The sequence below is a fragment of the Brachyhypopomus gauderio genome, chromosome 12 (assembly GCF_052324685.1).
Source record: "Brachyhypopomus gauderio isolate BG-103 chromosome 12, BGAUD_0.2, whole genome shotgun sequence".
NCBI lineage: Eukaryota > Metazoa > Chordata > Actinopteri > Gymnotiformes > Hypopomidae > Brachyhypopomus > Brachyhypopomus gauderio.
The window spans coordinates 6,990,175-7,010,707 of NC_135222.1; the positions used below are offsets into that span (position 1 = coordinate 6,990,175).

General features: G+C 52.9%; 1 protein-coding gene across 1 annotated transcript in view; it reads left to right on the plus strand.

The window, feature by feature from the left end:
- The window catches only part of efna2b (ephrin-A2b), a 94,425-nt gene that overhangs the window by 63,640 nt on the left and 10,252 nt on the right, over nucleotides 1-20,533 (plus strand). Inside the window, exon 2 of the mRNA XM_077024759.1 lies at nucleotides 18,950-19,242. Within this exon, the coding sequence (XP_076880874.1) occupies nucleotides 18,950-19,242 (293 nt within the window). The remainder of the gene's footprint in view (nucleotides 1-18,949; nucleotides 19,243-20,533) is intronic.

A 20,533-nucleotide genomic window follows, 5' to 3' on the forward strand; every position in this document is an offset into this window, starting at 1 on the left:
GTTCACGAACACACTTCAAAAGAAATGCTAAAAAATTTACAAGCAAGCAACAGTTTGTGAAAATTAAATAATTTAGTTACCTATAATTCCCTAGAATTACAGGACACACAATGAAGTTATGGGAAAAATCACTGTTTATTATTATTATTATTATTATTATTATTATTATTATTATTATTATTATTATTATTACGCCCTATGCATATCGTATTTTCACACATCACCATTTTTCACTGGAACACGGTAATGTTTTGCATGTTGTGCATCAGAAGTGAGAGGTGATCTGCGTGTATGTGTGAAACGTTACCATACATCTCCTGGAGGACCGCGTTGTTAGGGGGGGGGTGTCTGCTTGGCAGATACCTAACCAGAGCTTCACGCCTGCATGCTTCAGTATGTGGACGAGCTCCTGGGCAGGAATTTCAGAGGGTCTGAAGGGTGTCACGGTGGTGACAGATAAGGCCCTCTGTCCGTCCGTCTCCCTCTCTAACGGAGAACGGAGAGCAGAAGAGGAGTGCCAGCTGGCCAAGCCGCAGGGTGTTGGGTGCTTAATGACCGACGGGAGGCGATTTCTTTATTCCGATGGTGGCGTGTCAACTCGTAACACTCTCTGCGGAGTTGGGGTTACAGAGCAGGGGGAGTACCAGTTCTGGTGCTGGAGTCTGGGGTGGAGGTGTGAGTGAGGAGTGGCGGGTAGAGCAGTGCGACCTTTGACATGTTTCGTAGCTCTCCTTCTTGAGGCTCTTTGGCCTCCTGTGGCATGAAGGACAGAGGTGTGACCTTCCAAATGTGACTCCCGCACTGGGCCTCGGGTTTCGTCTGCCAATATATATATTTTTTGAAGTCAGGCTTAAAACGAAACTCAGTCAAAACATTCACAGTGTGGAGGCAAGCCAGATCGAAAGCATATTTAAATATTAATGTTAATGTGTTGCTATTAACATAGTAGTACTTGAGTACAATGGTGTAATTTTTGATTAAATCTTTTTCTAGCAGTTTTTGTTTGCTTGTTTGTTTGTTTTGCCTCAGTAAATACAAGTAAATACCTCAAATAAAAGTACATACAATCTTGTACTGTATGCCTCGTCTAGCACAAAAGCCATGTGAAGAGGGCGTGCACTTGTTCCCGTCTAGGTTTCCTGAAGCTGCAGCGATTTCCTCTTCCTGAGACAGATATTTTTCAACAAAATACAGTATATTTTCCATGGAGCCTGAAGCATAAACCAAGCACGGTGTGCATTACAAGGTTGAGAGTGGGTTTTTGTAGCCGTCTGTAGTGTCAACTGGGGAACTGATAGAAGTTGCTCCATATTGAGAGGGAGAGAGGGGGGAGAGAGAGAGAGAGAGTGAGAGAAGGGAGATAGAGAGAGAGAGAGATAGAGAGAGAGCTGGCATAGCCTCTGAAATATTTAACCCGAGCTAATTGGAGAGCACTTCCCATTTCAGGACTCCTCAACCTCAGAACAAGCAAGACCAGATCAAAGACTCGGGTTCTCCCTGCAGGATACTGGAGAGGGTGCGGGAGAGACGGAGGGAGGAGTGGAGTTGGGGAGAAGGACACGTCGGGATGGAGTGTGAGAGATGGAGTGGGGAGGGAGAATGTAAAGGAGGGAGAGCGACGGAGTGAGGGAGAGACGGAGAGATGCAGAGAGACGGAGGTCGCGTGATGACGCGGAGCGGAAGAGGAGGGCGTGGAGCTTAAAGGGGGAGGATGTGAGTCAGAATGCGATCCGGTACCTCGGCGACGCTGAAGTGCCATGGCATGGCTCCTGGCACTGTGAGCACTCGGAGAGAGGGAGAGAGGGAGAGAGGGAGAGAGAGAGAGAGAGAGAGAGAGAGAGAGAGAGAGAGAGAGAGAGAGAGAGAGAGAGAGAGAGAAAGAGAACAGCAACCGGTGCAGATGCAGCCCCTCATAGCACGAAGCCCCCCACATCACTTCCTCTCTCTCCTCCATCATTACAGCGCCTGCCACAACAGCACCCCCTACACAAACACACACACACACCCCCCCTACACACACACACACACACCCCACAACACCCCCCCTACACACACACACACACCATAACACCCCCCCTACACAAACACACACACACCCCACAACACCCCCCCTACACACACACACACACCATAACACCCCCCCTACACACACACACACACACACCCCACAACACCCCCCCTACACACACACACACACCATAACACCCCCTACACACACACACACACACACCCCACAACACCCCCCCTACACACACACACACACACACCATAACACCCCCCCTACACAAACACACACACACACACCCCACAACACCCCCCCTACACAAACACACACACACACACCCCACAACACCCCCCCTACACACACACACACACCATAACACCCCCCCCTACACACACACACACACACCCCACAACACCCCCCCTACACACACACCATAACACCCCCCCCTACACACACACACACACACACACACACACCCCACAACACCCCCCCTACACACACACACACACACACACACACCATAACACCCCCCCTACACACACACACACACCATAACACCCCCCTACACACACACACCCCACAACACCCCCCCTACACACACACACACCATAACACCCCCCCTACACACACACACACACCATAACACCCCCCCTACACACACACACACACATACACACCACAACACCTCCCCATACACACACACACACCATAACACCCCCTACACACACACACACACACACACACACACACCATAACACCCCCCCTACACACACACACACCATAACACCCCCCTACACACACACACACACACACCACAACACCCCCTACACACACACACACACACCATAACACCCCCTACACACACACACACACACCACAACACCCCCTACACACACACACACACCATAACACCCCCTACACACACACACATACACACCACAACACCCCCCCTACACACACACACACACATACACACCACAACACCTCCCCATACACACACACACACACCATAACACCCCCCCTACACACACACACACACACATACACACCACAATACCTCCCCATACACACACACACCCTACAACACCCCCACTACACACACACACACACACACACACACACCCTACAACACCTCCCTATGCACACATACACCCCCCCCCCCACCCCCCATCCCCCCAGTTGCTCGGCCTGCTCCCTAAATACGGTGGTGGGGGGAGTGGAGGAGTCCAGAGCCACGGCTGCCTCTCCACGCATCACCATCCCCTCCTGCAAGAGAGCCGCAGGGACGGGGGGGTGTTGGGGGGGGGGGTGTGTTTCTCTCCCCTGTTCCCCGTGGATGGTGCAGAGAACAGTACAGGTGGCTGGAGGCACGCTGGGCCCTGGAGTCCTTTATCCACCACCCTGAATTTACAGCATGTTCCACATTGCTCCATTTGTCAGAGCGCTCCTGGATTCAGCAACACCCCCCCCCACCGTGTCCTCACTTCCCCCCACTCCTGTCATCAGCTCTCTCCCCTTCTACCCCTCCCTGTGATTGACAGCCAAAGCTCATTTCATAATCCGGCCTGCCCGCCTTCCCCTGGCTCTCAGACTTGACTTGAGTCAATTAAAAATCGATACAGTGCTCATCTCTAATCTCACTTCCATGCTCCTTTGATCCGTGTCTCATTAGAAGCAGGCCTGAATCTACCTTTCTTGCCAGACAGCACACTGGAGTATTAATACCACACACACACACACACACACACACACACACACACACACACACACACACAACTGGACACACACACAGACACACACACACACATTCACGCACACACACACACACACACACACACACACACACACACACACACACACACACACACACACACACACATCCCCACACAGTCACACACACACACACACACACACACACACACACACACACACACTTCCCCACACAGTCACACACTCACACATTCGCGCACACACACACACACACACACACACACACACACACACACACACACACACACACACACACACACACACACACACACACACACATTTTCCCTGTGTGTTTCCCTACCTCATTGTCACTTTGTAAATCATTGTTCTTCCTGCTTAATCACTCTAACCAAAGAGCTTTAAAGGGATTCACAGAAGACCAGGCAGCAGTGGCTACTATAACTGGATCTAATCTGGAATCTGTTTTCAGTGCCCCATCAAAGACTCATGAAAAACCCCACTCATAAATTCCTTCGCTGAAGCGAGCTCATGAAAGGCAGATTTTCCAGACAGCGATGCCTTTTTTTTCACCCCGCACCTGCCATTTGAATGCACCCACAGGTGGAGGGATAACCACGGCAACGCGGCTGTGGGTCAGCTGGTGATTCTTCCCCCCCTCGGTTGGACGGGCCGACATTTCACGACCTCTCTCAGCGCCGTCCAATAACACCACACCTGTGTGAAAGGGGCGTCGCCGCTGCTCTCGCTGGCGTGCGGGGGCAGGGTGGAGGTCTGAAGGACGGAGAAGCGTCAACTCCACCTCCTGCTTCTCCTCCCGTTTCTCCCTGCCTCCGTCTCATTGGTCTGAAATTGGGCTAGCACAGAACGCCTGCCTCCCTCCCCCGAGGAAGAGCCTATTTCCAGATCTGTTCTGAAGGGTCGAGGTTCATGCGGGGGGTGGATGGGTGGTGGTGGTGGTGGTGGTGGTGGTGGTGGTGGGTGAGGGAGGGTAGCAGCCTTGTTTCCTGGAATGAACACGCCCTCCTGCGCGTATGGAGAAGGTGGTGTCTGCCTCCTGAGCGGCCTCCCCTCAGACGACACGTGGGCATCCCGCCTCGCGCTGCACACTGGTACCGATCACCCCGGTGCGGCATCGCGGGTCCGGCAGACCGCTCCCCTCCGGGCCGACCGCCGTGGCGGCGTGCCGGCTGTTTGTGTACTCGTTTGAGGCGTGCACATTTAGGACAAGAACCATTTATGATATCTGATCGAACCTCTCTGACTTCAGACCAGTGCTTCAGCACCAAGCCACATTGTGCATGTTGGAGACGGCCGTGTCTGGTGCTAAGTTATGCACATGTGGGAGTGTGATAATCAAGTCTTCATTATGTAAATTTTGTGCGAACTAGTTATTCAATGTCAGCCCCCCTCTCCCCCTCCCCCCTCCCAACACACGTTTTCCGGGGACTCTCTTTCCTGTTACGTGGGTCTTCTTCACAGCACTTAAAGCATGCCCGTCCTGCAGGGCAGATTGAGACAGGGTGTTGGGAGTGTAGTGGGCCGTCCCGCCGGGCCCCGCCTCAAGCCCGTGGCTCCCCAAGCCGTGCTCAATTAACCGGCCAGTTGGCTCAAATCCCCGCCGGGAGACCTCGTCCACGCTCTGGCGCCATACAGGGAAGTGATGTCAGCGGGAGTTGGACACAGTTGTCCCTCACCGGGACGTCCTCCCATCCACGGACGAGGTTCTTCTCACCTCCTCACCGATGTTTCCCTGTCGGCTGCTTATGCTTCGCGTCAAATCTGAGAAGCGGAGGCCGTCGCGTGACGTCCGATATGCATCACACAGCTGTATAATTCATCGCGCCCACCCTCACGACAGCCCCAGACCGCAGGCTAGTTATCGGATGGTGAGGCGTGACGTTTGATAAACATCGCCAGTATAGAATTTGCTGAAAACGAAATATCCGCTTGGGCAGTTATTGACGAGGAACTCCCAGATCTCACAGGAAGGGCTGCGTGGTTTGGAGAGGGGAGGTGGTTACACCTGTGTGCCCTTCTGTGATTTTCCAGCCCCTGTTGCGATCTGTGCCGTGACTGACCAAGTTGTCCATGAAGAGTGGATCACCGCGACAAATGACTGAAGCCCGTGTAATAATCAGCTGTGCAATAGTCATCGGCTTGTTGCACGAGGAAGAAACACTTCATTAGGTCCATTCATTACAGCTGTGCGTGTGTGTGTGTGTGTGTGTGTGTGTGTGTGTGTGTGTGTGTGTGTGTGTGTGTGTTCATATGTGTATGCATATTGATTTAGGGATGAATTACATAAATAAGTTACCAGAAACGTTTCTTTTACATCTGTCAATTTCAAATACATCATATATAAATTTTTTTTCACATTATTTTTTTTTTTTTGCTGTTGTTAAAAATAGCTCCAACATTTAGCATCAACAAATTGATTTTCCTAATCAATGCAAAACTTCTGGTCATATTAAATTCCTGCGTTCCTGCTTCCGTGGACCGAGCCCTTGTGGGCCAGCCCCGTGTTCCTGTTCTTCCACACCACTGTTTGGGAGCTCACCATTAGCTCCGCGGGCCAAGAACAGCTCGTGCTGAGCTCAGAATGACGTCTCCTCCGAGATGAGAAGGTGGACAGATGGAGGGCTTGGATGCTGCCGCCTCAATTAGCGCCTGATTCAGGCCCGCTGCTGCCATCAGCGCCGGCCAGCCCGGCCCAAACTTTTATGGTTCCGGGGTGGCGGCCAAACGAGGAGAAGCTTGGACGGGGACGGAACCGATCTGTCGGTGGAGCCCGAAGGCCGCGGGGCGACGGCGGCGACGTTTGGTCGTGCTGCGTGATCTGTCACCGGGCCCGAGATGGCTCCGTAGCCGGGGTGCGGATGCGCCGCGCTTGACCGTGAAAGTGAGGCGCGGGGCCGGCCTCCGGGGGCGCGAGGGCGTGAACGGGCCCGTCGAGAGTACGTTGCAGAGTGACGCGATCGTTTCAACCCCCGTCATTAATTTGTTGCCGCCTGTGGCCGGAGGGAGACGGACGCGGGGGAGTTTTCAGCGCTACCTAATAAATGGGCGGGCGGGGGGAGAAAGCAGCGTGGCTAACCCCAGGGGACGGCCTTTCCTGCCCTTGCCTCTCCTTGATTAACCGAGCGAGGGTGAAATGTAACGCCCCTTCCTCCATCCCCCCCCCCCCCACACACAGCGCTGCCAGCTCAGGGCCCGCGTGGATCGATGGGCCAATCACAGCTGCCGCTCAGCAGCTCGGCTCTGCAGACTGCGTGGGCCAGAGGTCACGACCCCCATCGATCCGTCAGCCCTGTGGACGTCTGGCCCCGAGATGGATTCGGGCCCTCTCGCGTGGCTCACTGATGAACAGGGGAACCGGAGGAAGGGATTGGTCTTTAGCAGCCGTCCGCCCTAGACGGAGATTCAAGCCTCTGCCATTGGCTTTTGTCTGCAATATCTCAGCCAATAAAGCAAGCTTTCAGTCGACCCAGCAAAACACAGATACAGATTACACAGATAAGCATCTCTGAAAGAATTATTCCCAGTTCAGTTCCTCTGGAAACATGAACACAAAGAATTACAGTTTAAAGCGGAACATGACATGGTTTCCCTTTAGAGGGTTTCTGTGTTAGTTTTATGATACACAGGGACATGAATACTTATTGCCGCAGGAACATTAGAACCCATTAAAGGTACAGAGAACTGCAGTAGTGTGTACAGATAGTGTAGTGTGTGCAGACCCACCCAGACAAGTTCAGCATGAGGTCAGCCGGGGTCGCCCGAAATCGGATATTGAGAGACTGGGCTTGGGGTTCATGTAACATGCTATTGAGTACGTCTGTAGACTGACTCTGCTGCTCTGCAAAGACCACCCGACTTCCAATTTGTTTTTTTTTCTACGAGCAAACTAATTTAGCTACATCACAAGTCAGTGACGTATAATATCACTTAATGACTTTTGAAATTCTTTCAAACTAAATAATCCTTGAAAAGTTGAAATAAAGCTTAAATTAATGCCAAATACAGCAATTCATTAGAGGCCATTGAATTCTAAAAGTAAAAGAAAAGACCAGATTTCAGTGATCATATGCAAACAGCCTTTTAAAGGGCAATTAAGACCCGTTTTAGATCCGTTTGCAGGTGCGTACGTGACGCGGTGACTCCCGCAGCCCGGCAGATGAGCGGGTGCCTTCCTCCTTCCTCCCTCCTCCTCCTCCTCCTCCTCCTCCTCCTCCTCCTCCTCCCCTCTTTCAGTGCCACAACTCAAACTGACGACCCAGTTTGACGACCTCCTGAACACCTTCGATCCCGGAGCACCTTTAAGGCCTCGGGCACCTCTTGCCCTGGCTGTGGTGGGGAGACAAGGTACTGGAACATGGTGCGGAGCAGGAGGAGAAAAACCGCGGAGATGGCGGCTCTTGGCGAGGCCCACGCACGTCCACGCGCTGCCGTGGCTCGATCGGGGTGGCCACTGAACCCCCCGCTGCTGCTAATTGATATCGTTTCTTGGCTCTCGACTCCGAGGGGCTCTGAGGCAATCAGCACGTCACGCACAAGGTCATAAAAAATGCATCGTCTCTGTCAGGGAGGCCTTGCCCCTTCTTCCTGTTGAGGAATGGGCTCAGCACTCTAATGGAAATGTCTGATGTAGAAGACAGCTCATCTTCCTCACTCTCATTTGACCCCGAGATGCATTAAATAAGGTGCTCACATATGTACTTTCATTGTACTTTTTCTCACTTACCTTCATTGGCTAATATCCCAGCAGCCCTTTATCTTTGGTTTAATATCTAATGTTAAAAAAAAAAGTTCTATAATCTGACAAAATGGAAAAAAAACAGTAATCCAGGCTCAGACAAAAAAAAAAAAAACCCCCCCCCGTCCCCCACACACACACACACATACACACAATTCTGCTAATACATCAGAAATGTGACCTGAGAGGGAGCAGAACAAGGAAGATGAGGGATGTGACAACAGACGTGTCTCTTAGCATAATCTGTCGTCTCGTCACTCCCAGGAGTGTGTGTGTGTGTGTGTGTGTGTGTGTGTGTGTGTGTGTGTGTGTGTGTGTGTGTGTGTGTGTGTGTGTGTGTGTGTGTGTGCGTGGAGGGGGGTCCAGACAGATACCTGACGAGGTCCGTGGTGGCGGCTGGGGCTGGGGGTTGTGGGTGTCCAGCCGGCCGGGGGAGAGGCGGCTGGGAGATCCTGGGAAAACGGCCGGCAGCGGAGTCTTGGGTTACCCGTGCTGCGTATCTGTCCGCCCAGGGGGCCGTCCTGCGCTGCCACTGTCTGCTGCCCCCGCGGCCGCTGCAGGCGGGCTCGGCCGCTCCCACAATAGGCTCAGGTTTCCCACTCCCCTGTTGGCCGATGCAGGCCGCAGATAACTTTGTCTGGAGGCTTGTTTCTGTTATCTCACATCAGGCAGCACTGCCTGGGAGTTGGACACTGACTACACTGTCTGCTTTGTCCCACGCCTTGTCATTACAAGGCTCGAGTTGCGGGTGGTGCAGGCTGCCCTCGAGGCACTGCCGCCCTCCACCTTAGCACAGGGACGCTCCACCTGAGCTTGTTTATTTATTATTGTTGTTGTTGTTTTTGTTTATACTTATTATTATCAGTGTTTCAATGTTCCTGCTTCTCTCTCTACTCTCTCTGTATCACCCTCTCTCTAAGTCTAGCTCTCTGTCACTCTCCACTTCTCTCTCTCTTTCTCCCTCCCTCTCTCTCTCTCTCTCTCTCTCTCTCTCCACTTTTCTCTCTCTCCCTCTCTCTCTCCACTTCCTCTCCTTGCTTGCTGTGCCCACATACGCACGTGGAACGCACGGGTACCTCCATTAGAGCTCTGTACACTGATCCAAAGCGAAGATGTAAAAGATAAGGTTACATAAGAGAAAGTTTGCTTCTTGGGCTCCTTGTGCAGCATGCTGTGTCTACTGAGGATCACATTTACTTTTTCAAGTTTTCAGAATTTATTTGCAGGTTTGAAGAATATATTTGCAGGCTGTATTGCTTGAAGACAGCGACTGGTGCACGCTCATACCGCATACCACCCGCATTTATTGATAATGCCCCTGTAGATAAAGATGGCAATTTGTCAGAATGTGGCGATTTCAGTGGGTGGGAGAGAAAAAAATGTGTAGTATGAATATGGCTAGCTTGGAAAATGATGACTAATGATGCAGAACTTCTCCCACTTATGTGAAATAGATATTTAATCCATACCTGCCGCGGTGGGGGGGAGGTGGCCATATCACTGCATAAATCAGTGTAAAACACACCAGCCACTTTAGACCATGCCTGCTAACACACCGCTGGCAAATCCATACACTCCTGCGAATCGTATTACGCAGCAAGTCTCCGCAGGTACATATAATCCAGTGTTGTGTGCTGCGCGGACAGCACGACGCTGTGTGCACCATGCGCGAGCGCTTCACAGCGGCTCCGAGCGCGCGTACATCGGCGGCGGGCGGGAGAATCTTCCGGGAGGAAACGAAGGAGAAGTACTACTGCTTTCCAAACGAGGCTCCCGGAAGCGGCCCGTCCATCACAGCGCGGCCGTCTGGGTTTGTCGCGGGACAAACGGCGGCACAGTGGGGCTCGGGCTCCAGGAGGGAAAAGGGAAGAATACATCAGGGCCTTGAAAGAGGCCCGGCAGAGCCCGAGGAGACGAGTAGATGGGGTCTCGGGGCAGCCGTGACACCTGATCCCTCTCGCCCGGCAGGAGCTCTAACTCTGTTACACTGCACTTTGCTAATGGTGTTAAAAAAGACAAAGAGGGCGGCCAGCATAAAGCAGCCCTGGGTGATACACTTAGCTGTAGAGTGCACAGCGTCATTATCGTTTTCCGTTTTGTGCCCCCGTACACACACACACACACACACACACACACACACACACACACACACACACACACACACGTATACCTCCTTACATACAAAGCTCGAAACCCGAGATGAGAGAAGGAGGGCTTTTTGTCTCATTCCTGAGTTGCTTTGTATGTTTGTTATGAGACGCTGATGCGTTTGTCCAGGGAAGAGGGGCAGTGTTTGCTTGTGTGGGCGAGCGGCAGTCCGGATGCACGTGCATCTGAATTCATACGCATGCGGAAGCGCCCCTCGCTGTGCCCTTGTTTGGTTCTGATAGTGTTTTCCGAGTCTGCTGTTTACTCACCCCGTGATAAGATGAACACTGCATATTCTCATCACTGTAGCTCCCTCCCTCACTCCCTTGCCTCAGAAGCCCCCTAGAGGACATCGTGTGTAGCATGCATACGCGCGCCCCCGTTCAGCGTTTTCCACCCTCTAATCAACTTAACCTGCTAACTTGCCATGAAATGCCCTCATTGTGAAGTGAATGAAGTAAATGATTGCACATGGCCAGTGTGAGGAAGGTGCTGGACCCGCCGTGGTCCTCTGCTCGTCTTCGCTGCCCGACGCCGAGTCACGCATGCTGATGTTTTCAGAGCGCAGAGTGTATTTTGCCAAATTAAATGGAAACAAACCCTCAGCACACCCACGATTAATCAAAAGCGTCCCTGTCAGTCAAGAGTGAAGCACAACTTGTCCAGTCAGAATGTACAGCTTTGCCACCAGTCCAAACAAATACTGGTGATTATAAAGCAAGAGACCCGAGATGTTTCTGGGGGTGTGGAGTTTCTTTAAGACACCAGCAGAAAGTGGCAATAAGAAATGAAGTGCAAAATATATATATAAAATATAATATAATATATAGTTTAATAGTAGCGTATTTGTCTGTTTTGTGTAATCCGGCTCTATGCTAAAGGAGACCGTATTGCCTGTCTTTGATTATTCCTCCTTAATCCTAATTGCCTGCTCCCCCAGCTCCTGCCGCCCCTCCTAAACTCCTCGTGGCTGGATTTCTGCTCTGTGTTTCAGCACCTGCTTCGCTCCTCGAGGAGAACATGGCTGACTAATAGCACGGCATTCAATAAAGCTTAGCGCCCCGTACCACGCCGATCAGTTAAAAGAGATCCTGCAGCCGCTCCGCGGGCCGTTAGCGCAGTCGGACGTGCGGCTGTTAAAACACTGGTTGATAGCGCTGCCCGTTTTAATGGCCGTCTTCTCATCGGGGTTCAGGCGAGGCCAGAGGACGGGGGGAGAATTCATCACGGCTCTGCCGATAGCCGTCGCTTTGCATCAGCGTTGGGCCGGGCGGCGTGCAAGGGTTGGTGCCGCCGGCCCAGAGCCGCCCCCTCCCTTCTCTCTCGGCTCGCCTCGAGTTAGAGGGGTGCCGCAGAGCGCCGAGGAGCAGGCCCGGCCCGGCCCGGCCCGAGGAGGCCCGGATTAAAGTTGCCATCTGTGTTTTGCCCGAGGGCTGCCAGATTGGGTCGGTGCGCTGTGTGCGCGAGACTTCTGTACCTGCGCATCCCGCCGCCCGCCCCGGCCCTGCTCGGAGGTCGGCTGCTGGTGCACGTGTGCTGGGAGAGTTCCCAGCAGCCCCTCCTCCCCCCGGCCACCTGCGGACCACTCCTGGGCTTTTGAAACGGCCAAACCGTCACAGATGCGCTCCTGCTTTTTGCTTCTCTCCCCGCTGGCCCTGCCGCCGTGCCGTCCGCCACCGCTGAGGCCATCGGGGGGGATTTCGGGGGAGATAAGTGGTTCCCCTGCTTGGAGCGAGCCTAATTATTGCTTCTTTGTTTCGTGGGGGCTGTGGGAAGCAAGAGTGCGGCCTGCCTTCCTTCTCGGCAGGCGCCCGCAGGTACGCGCACAGGCGTGCCTCAACCCAGCCGCTCAGCACTGAACGCCCCAATACACCAACTGTTAACACTGCTGTCTAGGCGGGAACCAAAAACATACTTGCAGGGTAATTGCAGAGTTGATGGAGATTGTGTGTGTGTGTGTGTGTGTGTGTGTGTGTGTGTGTGTGTGTGTGTGTGTGTGTGTGTGTGTTGGGGGGAGGCAATTCAAAAGTACTCTGATTACACCTTACAGTAAAACTTTACTCACGCTGGTAGTTTCTCAAAATTATTCTTGAATTGTTTATCTGGAGAAGGCATTGACTACAGTATGTGTAATTATCTACTATAATCTATGTCCATTTGCTATAATGTATAGGAAATGTGCAAGCCAGGTTTCACACTTCCTGATCGGACTTGCGGTAATGAGAAACGGTTCAGTACATCTCAGCTGTCGTCGCACACAAAAAGTTATTTCGCATCTTGATTGGTCTGTAATTCTTTCCTTTTTTGGACGTGTTTGTCTTGTTCACGTCGTCCTCCGTTTGCAGCCTCACCAAGTGCGTGGAAGGTGTGTGAGAGCCTGGGTGAGAGCAGGCGCACGTGAGAGCCTGAGTGAGAGCAGGTGCACGTGAGAGCCTGGGTGAGTGCAGGCACACGTGAGAGCCTGGGTGAGGGCAGGCGCATGTGAGAGCCTGGGTGAGTGCAGGTGCACGTGAGAGCCTGGGTGAGTGCAGGTGCACGTGAGAGCCTGGGTGAGAGCAGGCGCACGTGAGAGCCTGGGTGAGAGCAGGCGCACGTTCTGATTTACCCCAGCCCCTCCTGCACCGTGGACCCAGGCCTCTGCATCGTGACCCATGTGAGCCACCAGAATTATCTTAACCTATCCTGGCCAGTTAGATGCAGTGCAGGGATGGGGAGTTGAACTACTGCAGGACGGAGGATAGGTGGCGTGGTGTTTGTGTGTGTATGGGGGGGGGGGCGCCCCCTCCTGTCACTCCTGCCTTTGTTTGTTTGTGTGTTTCTCTCGCCGCCCTCTGGCAGACCCGAGCATTAGCGGGTGGGTTAAGTTTGCGTAACCGCAGCGATAGGAAAATTGCTCGAGTCGATTTGGAATAACAGGCGAGATTGCATGGAGATTCCTTCAGAGCGGGCGGGGCTGGGGGAGACGGGGGCCGTCTGCCCGACACAAAGAACAATAAACATGTTCCACATGGGGAGAGGTGGACTACAGCTGAAGTCCAAGCTGTTGCCCATGGAAATGGCTTCCAGACCTGGTCCTGCTAGCACAAAGGGCCATTCTAAAACACACATACTCACGTGCATGCACACACACACACACACACACACACACACACACACACACACACACACACACACACAGAGCATGGTCTCCAGCATTTCTGCACTTCTCTCCAGTCAGTCTATTATAAACACTGGCACGGTGCTGTCACATGTGTTGCCGGACCTCTGCCACTAAACTGACTGGCACACAAAACTCTTTCTCTCTCTCTCTCCCTCTCTCTCTTTCCCTCTCTCATTCTCTCTCCCACTCTCTCTCTCTCTGTCTCTCTCCCTCTCCCTCTCTTTCTTTCTCTTTCTCCCTCTCTGTCCTCCATCAAACTCTGTCAGAAAGATAACATCCAAACACTCCCATGCCAGTACTCCGAGGATCCCAGAATCTCTGCTGTTTGCTTTAGTTGAGATTTAAATATAATGGCACGAGGTTTGAAGCAAAATGAGCTCTGACACGTGTGAAAAGGTTGTGTCAGGTTATTAGCTGGCTGTGCTTGTGTTAAACAAACTTGGCTGGGTCATCGGTTAATTGCAGAATAAATTCATCCATTTGCTTTGGCTGCACATCAACAAAAGGTGAAAAACATGTGAGAGCACAGAGCCAAACCCGGCTTCCTGAACGTCCTGCCATGTCCGTGTGATGTAAATGGATCTGCACTTCTGTTTGAACTGGCGGCGCTGGGCACATTTGGGTTCTGTAGTCTTTGCTTTCTGTCAAGATCCAGGCCGCAAGGAATGATGAATAGTGGAGCTCTCACCAGGGAGGATATGAATGTTTGCATTATGGCCTTGTTATACCTCAATACCTTTCTCTCTCTGTGTGTGTGTAATTTGTTGCTTTTTTTATATAAAGCAAGTGACATGCACAAACAAACAGATGGAGAGGATGTTAGTGGGGTCCACGCAGGTGGAGTAGAGGGGTCCGTGCAGGTGGAGTAGAGGGGACCATGCAGGTGGAGGAGAAGAGTCCACGCAGGTGGAGTAGAGAGGGCCACGCAGGTGGAGTAGTGGGGTCCATGCAGGTGGAGTAGTGGGGGCCATGCAGGTGGAGTAGAGGGGGCCATGCAGGTGGAGTAGAGGGGGCCATGCAGGTGGAGTAGTGGGGTCCATGCAGGTGGAGTAGTGGGGGCCATGCAGGTGGAGTAGAGGGGGCCATGCAGGTGGAGTAGAGGGGGCCATGCAGGTGGAGTAGTGGGGTCCATGCAGGTGGAGTAGTGGGGGCCATGCAGGTGGAGTAGAGGGGGCCATGCAGGTGGAGTAGTGGGGTCCATGCAGGTGGAGTAGTGGGGTCCATGCAGGTGGAGTAGAGGGGTCCATGCAGGTGGAGTAGAGGGGGCCATGCAGGTGGAGTAGTGGGGGCCATGCAGGTGGAGTAGTGGGGGCCATGCAGGTGGAGTAGAGGGGGCCATGCAGGTGGAGCAGAAGAGTCCACACAGGTGGAGTAGAGGGGTCCACACAGGTGGAGTAGTGGGAGCCACGCAGGTGGAGTAGAGGGGTCCACACAGGTGGAGTAGAGGGGTCCATGCAGGTGGAGTAGTGGGGGCCACGCAGGTGGAGTAGTGGGGGCCATGCAGGTGGAGTAGTGGGGGCCACGCAGGTGGAGTAGAGGGGTCCACACAGGTGGAGTAGAGGGGTCCATGCAGGTGGAGTAGTGGGGGCCACGCAGGTGGAGTAGTGGGGTCCATGCAGGTGGAGTAGTGGGGGCCACGCAGGTGGAGTAGAGGGGTCCACACAGGTGGAGTAGAGGGGTCCATGCAGGTGGAGTAGTGGGGGCCACGCAGGTGGAGTAGTGGGGGCCATGCAGGTGGAGTAGTGGGGGCCATGCAGGTGGAGTAGTGGGGTCCACACAGGTGGAGTAGTGGGGTCCTCTTCTTCTCTTTCAGCCTTTCTGAGAGTCACTCCAGCCCCAGCTGTAGAGGACTGTTGGATGCTGTTTGTTCCAGCACATTAGTGGAGGTTCTCTGGATCTGATCCCTAGGTGTGCATTATCAGAAACCAGCAGCGTGCAAATTCTCCCATACCATTTAACCAAGACGCTGGGCTCTCGGGGCCCGGCTTTACGGCTCCTAATGGCTTTAATGACTCCTTGGCTCGTTGATTGAAAATGTCAAATGGCATAATAAATGATTGTGGGGAGGGAGGCGGTCTTATCAGATCCACTTGTTTGGTTTTGACCTCTCGTGGTGCAGATGCTTCCTGCTTGGGCCCTTGAAAGCAAGCCCAGTTGCGGGCAAACATTTACTAAAGGAAGTCATAAAGACCGGAGGAGGGGCGAACAGCAGCGTTGGCCGCGGCGCTAAACCGGGCCATGTCGGACCCGTGGGAGTGCCGAACCGGTTGAAAAGTTCACGGCGAGGATCCCCCCTCCCTCCACCCCCCCACTTCGTCTAAACACGACAAACGCTTTTGTCTGATTAATCGAAGTCTTGTGGGGATTTCAGTGATTGAGCAGAGCACCAGCCCCTAGAGGGGCTTCAAAGTCCACGCACCGCCTTAAGTTTGAAAGTGTAATTGATCAATCAGCGCCATGTGTTCCTAGTTGTCTGGCCAGCACACAACCAAGAGGTTACAGAGGAAGGTGTGGGTGGGTTGCAGGGCATCACGGATGATGCGATGGCACGCGGCTGGCTCCTTATATTAACGGGCCCTGGCTTGAGTTATGGAGAACTACTTTTCTCAATCGCCGTTGAGGTGATCTTCGATCAGCAGATTTGATCTCAGATTGTCTAGCATTGATTGGTATTCAGGAAAGTTGATACCCTGATGTTAAATGGGAAGTAAACATCACGGTAGTGGATGTTCGTCTCTTAATGGCTGTGAATGGGGGAGATTGTTTGGGCTGGCTGGTCCTAAATCAGGAGAAGGAGCTCAAAGTGAGCAGAGCAATAAGGAGGGCATGGAGTGATTGATGAACATGGCTCTCCGAGCTGTATGCATTAGCTCCTCTAAACGCACTGGGCCCTTTTATTGATATTTTCATCTGTCATCTTGCTCCCCTTCCTCTCAGCTCCTCCAATAACAACCGGCCGTCGCCCCACAAGGTCGTTTTTTACACTGAGCCACACATCCCGATCAAAAGGAACGGCCCAGACTTTCAGCATGTCAGAGCGGCTGGCAGCCCACGCTGTCTTTGATGCCACCCGAGCAGGAAACAGGAGGAGGGCCGTCTATTGATTTATTGACACTTAATGCGCATTTGGAATCCAAAAGAGAAATGTTACATGCTCGCAACGTGCCTTAACGATGCACATCAGCCATTAAAAGGCTCCTAACGCATGTCTTCATGGCAAGATGATTCAATTTAGACCACAGAGTTGCGTCAGGAAGGCCTCACGGCACCCCCGACTTTTTCATTTGCCGCTCCGTCCAAAGCCCCCACCACTTATTGGCAATGGGGATAATCACAGTGCAAGCCAAGCACTTTTCTGCACAATGGAAAGGCCGGACTCTAGAAGAGAGGCAGGAATATCAGCAGCGCACTGGAGCTAACAAATAAGTGTTCTTTTGTAGACGGGGACCAAAGTAATAGTGAGAACTTCCTGTCGAAATGGGACGAAGTATTCTCTTCTAAAAGTGGATAATCCCCGACATTACAGGCTGGTCCTTTTTTTTATATTTTATTTTGGCTTTCTCTCGCCCGCACCACGCTGGTTGTGCGGGACCAGGCGGCGTCTCCGCTCCTGCGCACCGTGGGTTTCCAGAGTCCCTGCAACAGAAGGAGGCGAGAGTGACATGTTGGAGGGAACAGCATGAAAAAAAAGAATAAAAAGGAAAAAAAAGTACAGGCATTGAAAAGGGGGGATTGATCTCTGGGCAGACGCGATAAGGGATGGAAGAGCGTCTCACGGAGGCAGCTGGAGTTCTCCCCTCCACGGCCCTCTGACAGTAATTCCACACCCAGATTAGCTGTCATCTGATGCCAAGCCTTTCTCCAGACCCCACCCCCAGCCCCGACCCACCTCCACCCGCTCTCCTCCCTCTTTGCCCCCCCCCCCCCCTTGCCCCTGCTGCTCCTGCCCTGCCTGTCTCTTTCAAAGACCCCAGACCACAGAGCTGTGTGCCGTTCTTCTGAACGCGAGCTTAAGCCTGCAGTTTAAAAGGGGGTCGTGGTGCTAGGCACGCTTTGTTTTGCTACCGCTGCTTGTGCAGACTGGGGTTTGAGCTTTCAGAGGACTAAAGACCAGGCCACACCAGAGGTGCTTTCTCCTGGCGCTCCTAATGAACCGCCAAGCACATTTCTATCCGTTTTTTTCCACATCGGTTTCAATTTATGTATATGAAAGTGCTTGGGACCATCCTGTGGAATGTCAAGTAGCATTTTCCGCTAACCTTTCCCAGACTAATATGATAAGGCTTATCTAATTTTCATTAGTCCGTCTATTTAAGGGAAACGTGGGTAGTGATTCCTGACAGGCCTTTTCGAACCCTTGCAGACTAAGTGTGTCGGTGTGGAGCAGGTGTGTCAGCTGTGCTGGTAACAAACCGTTCGAGCTCCCTGTGCGGGGGCTGTCACGTCTCACTCCCATAAAGCTCGGGCGACAGGAGACTTCCTACGAAGAGCACACGACTCATCACTTTTCCCTGGGCTGAGAAACGGCGTTAAAAATATAATTCAAGCAGCCGGCTAACAATAGGCTTGAGGATTTGGAGTAGACGTGTGTTCACACCCTCGCGCTTGTCCCGGGGCCCCGAGAGCTGTGCCAGGGGCCGCAAGCCGACAGCCGCCGTTCCGCCGAAGACGCCGTAGCACTCGAGATTTTGCCACTGCTTGCGGTTGCCCCGAGCGCCCAATTTGTTTCTAAATGGCCCTGGCCAGCAAACTCATTCCAGGCATGCCGGCCGAGAGGCAAACCCTTGCGAGAGGTGCTTAATGAAGCCTCTCACACTCGCTGAACCCCTGTCAATCTCGGCCCGGCCCGTGCTGCTTGGTCATTCTGGTCGGTCCCTCCTCGCCGCTGCCGTTATCTTCCCGCCGTCCGCCTCCCCAGCCAGAAGGAGCTGTGGGGACGTCTCCGGCATGAGTGACATGTGCCATCAGCTATTTTCCCCAGCCTGATGAGATGGCTTAGCGTGTGTTATGAGTCCTCTTCGCCGGTCAGTGGTGTTAAATGGGACATACGGGTCAGCGTCCTTCTTGATTCGCTGGCTTCAAGCCGGCTGGCGTGTCGCAAAAAGAGAAAGAATGGCACCAGAATTCAGTTTGTTCTCCGTTTCCTTTGCAGATTCGTATACGGAGAGTACACGGTGGAGGTGGCCATCAACGACTACTTGGACATCTACTGCCCGCACTATGAAGTGCCACTGGCCCCAGAGCGCATGGAGCGCTACGTGCTGTACATGGTGAGCTACGACAGCTACATCACCTGCAACCACCTCCTCAAAGGCTTCAAGCGGTGGGAGTGTAACCGGCCGCTGAGCCCGAGTGGACCGCTCAAGTTCTCCGAGAAGTTCCAGCTCTTCACACCCTTCTCGCTGGGCTTCGAGTTCCGCCCGGGACACGAGTACTACTACATCTGTGAGTGTCTTACTTCGTCTCCTTTTCACAGAGCTTAAAAGACACCCCCCCCACACACACACACACACACACACACACACACACACACACACCGCTTCTCCCGCTGCCTCTGACCAGGTGTCCCTGGCCGCCCCAGGGGGCTAATCATCCACCTAAACTGATGGCTCTCAGGTTACAGGAACCAGGGTCCAGAGGCCACAGGGAAGACGTACTATGGGGTGTGCAGGTTTCACAATGCCTTCTAATCAATAACATGTGTCTCTGGGATCCGTACATGTATCTGTTATTGTGACAGCTGTCTGCTCCGGCTGTCTCTCAAGATAAATGTTAGAAAAATAAAAACTAATATAGTGATATTTGTTTTAAGTAACCCATGAGCATGAATCAAGTTTGAATAGTACATTTGTTTGTGACATTTATACCTGTGATTCACATTGTTAAGCCTTCATGCATCCGATTTTGATTCTCCCGTGAAAGGTGGTTGACAGTTTGGAAAGTGAAATAGTCAAGCTGACACCATCAAACATTCTGGGTAGTTGTATTAAGTTATTCTAGGCAGCGTTTGCAGTGTAATGTCACCAGAAACATTTCAGTTGCCCTTTTGTCTGTGATTTCTCTGCTGTGGTTCGCCTGCTGCTCGTTTGTGAAGGGCGATTTGATCCTGCTTTCTGAAGCACGCAGGAGGGAACCTCAAACACGGCAGGTCTGAAATTAACACACTGCTGTGGCATCTCCTGCCTGAGGAGCCTGGTGAGCTTCGCTCGGGTTTCCACGGTGGTCCGCTGGACTTTCCCCTCCTCGCGTGACCAGCTGCCGTTCCATGGCGCTCGGCGATTGGTCCACAACGGTGACTCTAGAAGACCGAGTCGAGCCGAACCGGGTCGGTGGACCCGTCTACCGTCGGGCTTGTGTGAGGGGCCGTCTGGGCCGAGTTCAGGCGTAACCCGACCTTCCCCTCCTTTTGGTCCTGAGCTCTCCCCTTGATTAAAATGTCAATTTGTCAAATGCTACACGCGTTATTAGCCCGCCACTTAGCTGCGCAGGGCGAGGTCGGCACAAACCCAGTTACGCACGCCGCCGAGCGGAACACTCTCCAAATTATGCTGATTGACCAAATCATATTTGGTGGGGGAGGGAGACCTGATGGGCGTGACTCTGTCCCTGGCAGCCCGGGACCGGCGGGCATTACCATTTTTGGGTCAGGAGCAGCTAAAAGCCATTAACCTTCGTCCCATTTCAGCGAGGGAGAGGGGAGGGGATCGGGGCTCTGGACCTGGACACCGTTCAGGAC